General features: G+C 39.4%; 1 protein-coding gene across 3 annotated transcripts; it reads left to right on the top strand.

Annotated features, from left to right (window-relative positions):
• The first annotated feature begins 1299 nt into the window (after window positions 1-1299).
• Window positions 1300-4462, top strand: zfand2a (zinc finger, AN1-type domain 2A). Of its 3 annotated transcripts, none has more exons than XM_029508787.1 (10): window positions 1300-1464; window positions 2117-2215; window positions 2292-2386; window positions 2657-2788; window positions 2887-3038; window positions 3131-3244; window positions 3343-3418; window positions 3520-3596; window positions 3873-3957; window positions 4156-4462. In XM_029508787.1, exons 2-10 carry the CDS (start codon window positions 2161-2163, stop codon window positions 4192-4194), a joined length of 825 nt encoding a protein of 274 aa, XP_029364647.1. In that variant the 5' UTR covers window positions 1300-1464; window positions 2117-2160; the 3' UTR covers window positions 4195-4462. The 3 variants fall into 3 exon arrangements, with proteins under 3 accessions (XP_029364647.1, XP_029364648.1, XP_029364649.1); XM_029508788.1 differs by having other exon boundaries at window positions 3873-4003; XM_029508789.1 differs by having other exon boundaries at window positions 3873-4007.
• Window positions 4463-8298: the final 3836 nt, after the last annotated feature.

Below are 8298 nucleotides of genomic sequence, written 5' to 3'. Positions count from 1 at the left end.
ACTGTCACTGAGAACTCGTTGTCCAATTTGTGTTTCCTGTCCAGGTGAGCCCTTGGCCGCCATCTTTGTTTTGACGCGAACACGACCGTTAAATTGGTCGACAAACTTAAAAAAAATAAAATAAATAAAACTGCCTTTGATAAAATTGACACTGACAAGAAGCACACGAATAAAAAGTGTGAAAAGTAATCGATATTGAAAACGTTGTGCTAATTTTAAACTTCGGGGTTATCTGAGGATTTTATAAGTTATTTCTCCTGACCACTGCGTGGCAGTGACGACTTCCCCAGGTCCTTTTTTTTTTTTTCTTCTTCTTCTTCTTCTTCTTCTTCTTCTTCTTCTTCTTCCTCTTCTTCTTCTGCAGTCTGTTTCCATCTTATTCTCGCATTACTGCTTCTCTGTGCTTCGGAGTGAGAATCAGAAAATAAACCTGTGGGTTTCCCCATAAAAGAGACTCACTCTTCACCGTTTACTCACATCCCGAAGCGAACTTATACATACTTATACTAAAATAAACAGCTAACATTATTTTAACCTATTTTTATTATTTATATCAAACCTCCAACACCTCAATAATATAAAATCCACGGATGATTTCGTGTAGCACACAGTACCTTGACCTGATCCTCTCCTGGATAATCCAACATTCAAATTCATTCTTTTGAATGTAAATTTGCTTACTGCTCACTGTCACTCATGATAACATTTTCAAAATAAGGCAATATCAGTGCTAAAAATTTAATATCCAGCAATAAGAATATAAAAAAACAGATGGAGGAGAAGTGACATATATGAGTCAGCGGTTTCGACCAACCTGGGGCCATTTTTTCAGCTTTGTTTACTGGATGTCGTAATTGTTGTTATTGCATGTGGATTTCCTTCATTTATGTATGACTCATAGATCTTCTCTCATCTCATGCTTCTTATCCGTCAGGGACAAAAAGCCATTCTGTCTCGAACACAGTACCTTCTTGCTGTGAAGTAATGAAAAGTGTTTTCATTTTCACCTTCAGGGGATAAATTAAGTGTGGGGGTGGCAAAGACATTTCACAGAAAACATTTTTAAAACTTAACTTTATTAAAGTTTTCCAACACATAAAGAAGAATACCAAAGAGTGAGGTGTTTGTTTGACAGGTGAAGATCTGGATCTTTCCAGACTTCACTTGTCCTTTCCACTTTTTTTAATTATTACTTTTTTATACTTGAACCACGCCTGCGGTGACGCGGCTCTTCCGGGTGTCGGCCTTACGTCACCGACGTGGGAGGGGCGTGCGTGACACATCAAAACTTGACGAGCAGCAGCTCATCCTGGCAGACAAACAGCCCGCAGTTGCTCAGGAAAAAAGCTAAAAAAAAAAGACACCGACAACAAAGTCCTAGATCGGTCTGGATGTTTCACGATAACGTCGTTGCGTCCGAATTTGATTTAAAAGAAAAAACGACTGAAAGGAAATCGGGATTTGGTGAGTAAACCAAACGAAACGTCGGATTCATCTTGCTAGCTTGAGTCAGCTAACAGCACATTTTGGCTAAACACACGCTTCAAAATAAAACCAGAATGTTGACTGTAGTTACTTTGGTTATTGTAGATGGGTCGGGTAAAGAAACACACGTTTATCTTCCTGTAACGAAGTCATGCTTCACACACAACGTAGTCATGGGCCTGTTGTTTAGCAACACACAAGCTGCCCGCTAGCGTTTGTGTAGTTGATAAACAATTTATGGCGATTTGAAAACAGCTTGTAATAACGATGTGACAAGAGAAATCATTTCTGTCATTTGTTGGGCAAGTTGTGTGGCCATCCATAAGGTCGTAACCATCCTGAACTGAAGTTATGTAACCAGACTAATTGTATAAATTAGCCTGGGCTAGCCTGACTAGCTGCAGCATCTATGTTTTCAGCGACTGAGACAAGAAACCCAAGAACAAGACATCTTCTTTCAGAATGAGCTTGTTTTGACATGACATGAGCGAAACAAACACAAGAATGACTTGGCTGATTCCGAAGCTAATATTAGCTAGGCTAGCTAGTGAACCCGCCCCTCCTCAGTGTTGACAGTCAGCACTTTGTGAGCTACATCTGTGAAATACTGAACACTTTCCTCCTCCTCTAGGTTGCTGAGGTTTTAAAACTGTCAGCTGCGGAGCTACTTCTGTGATGGAGTTCCCAGATTTAGGTGAACACTGCTCTGAGAAGAGCTGCAAACGTTTAGGTGAGTGCAGGTTGAAATAGATGACCACCCCACTGCTTTTTTTATCCGAAACCTAAAATCTTCTCTGATGTGACAGATTTTCTTCCTATGAAATGTGACGCCTGTCAGGAGATTTTCTGCAAGGACCACATCACATATGCAAATCACAAATGTACATCATCATACAAAAAGGTAAAAGTGTTTAATTTTATAAAGATATAAAATAAGTAAATGTGTCAAGATGCATGACGCCTTACTTATATATTTTCATACCTCATTGGATTTTGCTTATTATCAATCACATGATTGTTGTGCTTTGGCAAAATTCTGTGTAATTTAGGAACAGAATCTAACGACCATCTCTTGGTTTCAGTCTTAAAGTTAAGCATTATGGAAATGTGTTCAACCTTTCAAATCTTTAATGTCGTGCTTAAAACTAATGCTCAACACCGAATTTTAAAGGATGTCCAGGTTCCAGTGTGTCCTTTGTGCAACACTCCAATTCCCATCAAGAGAGGAGAAATGCCTGATATTAAAGTCGGTGAACACATTGATCGGGATTGCAAATCAGATCCGGCACAAAGAAAGAGAAAAGTATGACTTTAATATAAAATGAGTGGATTTACCTTTCTAAATAAAAAAAATTATAATTTTATTTATATATATATATAATTGAACCTTTTATTTTTCAGATTTTCACAAATAAATGTTCTAAAGGCGGCTGTAAGCAGAAGGAAATGATGCGAGTTACATGTGATCAGTGCCATTTAAATTACTGTCTCAAACACCGGCACCCACTAGACCACGATTGTAAGACTGATGGGAAACCTCTGTCCAAATCTGGGTGGGTACATTTACACTACACCTTTAAAATGTTGCTGTAATTTCAACTGGAATGTAATTGACTCACAAATATCTAATTAATTTTTATCTCAGACATGCTGCTGTGATCAGGAGCCAAGGTTCGTCTTCCACTTCTAGCTCCAGTTCATCTGCTTCAGGAAACTCTAGGCCTGTGTCTAACGGTGTAAGCAGAAGCCACAACAGTGGGTGAGCATTTCTATTCTGGAGATTTGTGGCTATTCTACGAACTTTAAAACAACAGTCCTTTCCTCCCCACTCATCCTATTTTCACCTCTCTTTCTCAGCACTACCCAGCGGATCCCTACTTCTTTATCAGCACAGAATGTAATACCACCCTCAGCATCATTTCAGGCAGGCTTGGTACGACTACGGCAAACACAACGCCCAATTTCTTTCTTTTTGTTTTTTTAATCATCTGCAGTGCAAGTTAAATGTAAACAAGAGTGTGCTGCTCATTACAGACGGAGGAGCAGGCTTTACAAAGGGCTCTGGAGATGTCTTTGGCCGAGTCAAGGCCGACAGTTCAGCCAGCTCTCAGGTGTGTAAAGTTCTCAACCTATATTGAGAAAAATATCCTATTATCAGCTTCACATTAGTCCTAAGCTGCTTGTCTGTGTGGGAGTGGGAGAATGTTTTTCCTCATTGACCTCTAGCTTAAAACTGTTGAAGATTAGCGTGTGACCAAAAGGGAAAAATATACACAGAAGGCCTTTTGTGTTTTCACAGCTATTGTCACATCATAAATAAAACAGGATTCACAGGTTTGGTTTTGCTTTTGAGTTTCCTCACTGAGGTACTTCTCTCTGTGTCTCAGCCCTCAGGAGCAGGAGGATCTGGCTCTCGCTCAGGCTCTTGCTGCCAGTGAAGAAGAATACAGACGCCAGCAGCAGAGACAACAGGTACCCGGAAAGCTTAGCCGTCAGTAGCATGCTAACAGGAGCACATGTAGGTACACTGTTGTCATGGAAACTCATCCTCATTGAACTTTCTTTACTGGCAGAAGATGAATTTGCCTTTTCATACAATTTTAATGACTATATGGAGTATGTGGAGGGAAATTAGGCTTTTTTTCTGACTTTGTTTTCTTCTTTGTTTAGGGGAGAGAGTCTAAACAGTCCAACTGCAGCCTTTCGTAATCACAGATCACCATTTAAACTTCAAGCTGTGCTAATTATCTAGTAGAAACTGCACATCTGGGATATCGATAACCAGGATCAATGATTGTCACATGAAGAAATCCTCTTGGAAGTTGCTGTGAAAGTCCTGCCTTTTACAATACAAAGCACATACTTTCCCAGCAGGGTCTGTCATTTTTACTAATGATTTGCTCTATACATATTTTTTATGCTGATTATGATGAATCCATTATATTACCATGTATGAAAATTGAATAAATTATTTCAAACACACCCTAAATTTTGTAAGTCTGCTCACTTGATTTATACGTGATCACACACAGAGACTTTCAAAGGAGAATTACATGGAGAAAAATGAGGAAGTCCATAATAATTTATCCTGCCTATACAGGAGGCTTTTGGTTTGTTTACAGGTAACTGCTCAGATTTCACAGATAATTTTAGGCAGATTTGGGCCTTTATTCAGTGAACTGCAGTATATGCGGGTGATGCCTGTGCAGCAGAATCTTTCTCACAAACACTTACCACAGAAAAAAATTGCTTGGCTTTATCTGGTTTATATCATCATGAACTGAGTATGTTTGACTATTTGATTCACTGGTTAAACAAATGTTAAAAATGATTCATAGATGAGTTGAGTGTGAAAGCCTTCTGCCCATCACGTCATTTTTACCGTTCTCTGTTCAATTCAGTGATTGCACAGCAGAGGGCAATAAAGCTTCATAGATATTTATACAGGATACACAATTACTTGACAGCAGTTGGTGAGGAAACAACTCAGCAATTAATTTATCATGTAAAAGCCGGCAAAATGCTTTTGCAGTACTGGTATTTTTACCATTCATGAGATGAACAGACATTGTCAAAGTCCACTGAACTGTCTGACAGGACCAGCGATGCCAGCACTTGGAGGGGAATGTGTTGTGGCATTAGCTGACTGGAGACATTTCCATAATATTTAATGATAAGTGGATGCTGCTGCTGGACGATCTCTTCCACCAGCTGCAAATGGCACATCTGCCTAATTACCTTTATCGGATGATTAGATGTGATCCGTCATGTCACACTCGTCAGAATATATCTAAATATTCATGCCTCATCACCTCATTGTTGAACAAAATGATGCACCAGATCTCAACAGTTGTAGCATCGTGCTGCATAAATTTACATGTTGATGAGGAAACAAATTAGTTCAATCCTCAGTGTTTGCATTGTCTGGTAATATATGAATGACTCAATAAATACAAATGTTGATGGATTTTACTACTGGGGGTTCATGATTTCGGAAAGTTTCTAATACATAAAAACAAAATATTGTTCACTGTGACCAAAACTAATATCAGTTTTTTTTTCTGCTTCACTAACATGGGAGTTTTCACCAGACCTGATGATACCTCATTATATTCTGCTGAAATACAGATATTTTAAACTATTATTATTGGTTTCATGGTTTCTGACTGCACTCTCTAAGGAGAACAGAAATTAAAATTAAATGGATAAAATGGATGCCAAGTATCTTTGTTTCCCTGATGAGGTTCTGTTATTCCTTTTGAATATGAAATTCACACTTATCAACAAGAAGATATCTGTTAAAACCCACTGAAAGATTCTGCTCATATTTAAACATATTTGTTCTTCTTTTGTTTCACATCAGTCCCAATTCAAATAGCATATTTTTTGCACCTCTCACATGCCTCCTGTTTCAAAGAGAAGCTGAATGTATCTGTGTTAAAAGGGTTGACAGAAACTGAGAAAGAAAAAAGTGACTGGGGGTAAAAGTCATTTCTTTCTGGCTATGTGTGGATGTTTAGAGCTAGAAGCTTCTCACTTCTGATGTCACTGTCTTGTCACTGAAGATTTTGATCCAGATCGTGATGAGATTAGTTGAGGCATGAGCTTGATGCACCTGGTCCCCTGTCGCACAGCACTCCTCCACTCCACAAGCCAAACCATGATGTTGTGGAGGGGGGGGGGGGGGCTTTGCGTCATTTGAATTTGTATCATGTTTCAGCCTTTCTGACTCTTTACTGTTGTGTGAATTGAGGTGAAATTGAGTATCTGGTTCTGAATAAAGCACAGTGATTCTCAGTGTGGGGAGAAATGATTCAGCTCTGCTGGCCATGAATCCATTGAAAGTCTTCACACTTTATAGTGAACGTAATACTGTATCACCCTGCGCTTGCAGTGTTTTGTTAGTACTGTCCTTCCCAAAATCTATCAATAATAAAAAAATGTTCTTCCTATAAATGGAAATCAAACTTGGCCTTTTGTGTATACCATACAACTTAATTTAAGAAAATTAATTTGGCACATTGAAACACTCACATGCATAAGCACACAACACAACAGGTGTGAAACAGCAAACAAGGAGCTCGAACATGTCTTCAATTTCTCAAGATCAAAAATGCCATTTCACAGCACAGCGAGAAAACTGGAGAGGAGGCTGCAGTGTTCTTTGACCGGAGATGTTTTTTGTCACAGCAAATGGCAAAGTTGTGAGGAGCAGAGTAACAGTAGCAGAAAGATGGTTCAGAGAACACTTTGGTCATTTTTACCTCCACAAGTACCCTTTTGAGGGATTTCTACAATCTTTATTGCTATGGTTACACAGAATATTTTGTGCGTCATTAATGTTGTGCCATTAATGCAAAGTGCTTTCAAGGAGAACTAGGTGATGAGTAAATGAGGAACGCCTCATCTCAGATTTGAATGCTTGAGTAACCTGACTGGTTCACCCGCAGTGCCTCAGCAGCTGCTTTGGTACTGATGGACCATATTTATTGCAAGCTTGCTTGAAATATTTGGTTAAATGTTACTTTTCCATTAGTCTGCAGGCAGCAAGCAGAGAAAAAAAATATTGGACAGTGTTTGACTAAAGAAATTTGAATGTTTTCTGCTCTTATTCTAAGAACCACAATTCCATTTGCATCTTTTGATATTATTATGTATGAAAGCTAAAGAGAAAAGTACGGTGGCCGACAAGGGCCAAACGCACTGCACCGGCCAAATGCATCTCAGTTAGAGAAAAGTGAAACTCAAAAACAAGTCTAAAAGAGGTACAAAAAGAGGAGCGTGCTGCAAACAAAGACAAATGCATCGTCACCAAACGCATTGCAAACAGAGAAACGACGCAAAACCAAGAAACCACCTGCAAACGGAAAACTCTGCAAACGGAAGTGCTTGGAACCTTGGTTTTTAGGATTACATCGTCTCTGTTTCTTTTTTGTACCTTGTTTAGACTTGTGTTTGAGTTCGCATGGTTTCTGTACTTGAAGATGTTTTTTCTAACTGAGACACATTCGGCCATTGCAGTGCATTTGGCCCTTGTCGGCCACCGTAGGAAAGCCTTTAATTAAAGTCATTATAACATGTGAATCGCTGAGCGTGCAAGAACTCAGTTGATTTTATTCTACGTAGTAAAAACATGAAAAAATGGGAGCTGAAATAAACCGTCCTTGAGACCAGTGAGAATTAATTTTTTTTATCGTTGATTGGATTGGTTTGGTTACAAATGGGTTAAAAGAGCGGCGGTTGACATCTGCAGTCATTCCTACACAATGCAGACTGAATTACACAAAAGTACAACCCACATAATTACAGTTTCGATTCATGCTGCAGTGAAGATAAAAGTAATTTGCATCCTACAATGCCACTGCTGGAAATAAATATGCAAGTGTCAGGCAGACCAGTCAAGCAACCATTTGAAAAACGGATAAGGGAGGGACAAAATTCTGGATATTATACAGCCAGTTTTCATTCACTGTAATCAGCACAACAATTCATTAAACCTGTTTCACTCTGACAGCACAAACAAACAAAACCAGGCTTCACATCTGTGGCCAAACACCAGAGCCAAGTGTTGGTGGCATTTTTATGAGCTCATGCTGACTTGTTAATTATGCTCATGTGAGCCCTGTGGGTTTGGCATAAATGTCAACTTCATCTGACTTTATGCTTCTGTCTGCCAAGGTGCCCTTGAGCAAGGCACCCACTCCGAGTTGCTCCAAGGTGCGGGGAGCAATAGCGGCGCCTTCACTCTGAAAAGAGGGTCGCCTCTTCGCATGTGGGGCCCTGTGTGTGTGTGTGTGTGGTTGTCTGGAGGCC

The sequence above is a fragment of the Echeneis naucrates genome, chromosome 8 (assembly GCF_900963305.1).
Source record: "Echeneis naucrates chromosome 8, fEcheNa1.1, whole genome shotgun sequence".
Taxonomy (NCBI): Eukaryota; Metazoa; Chordata; class Actinopteri; order Carangiformes; family Echeneidae; genus Echeneis; species Echeneis naucrates.
This window is presented reverse-complemented; position numbering and strand designations above follow the sequence as displayed.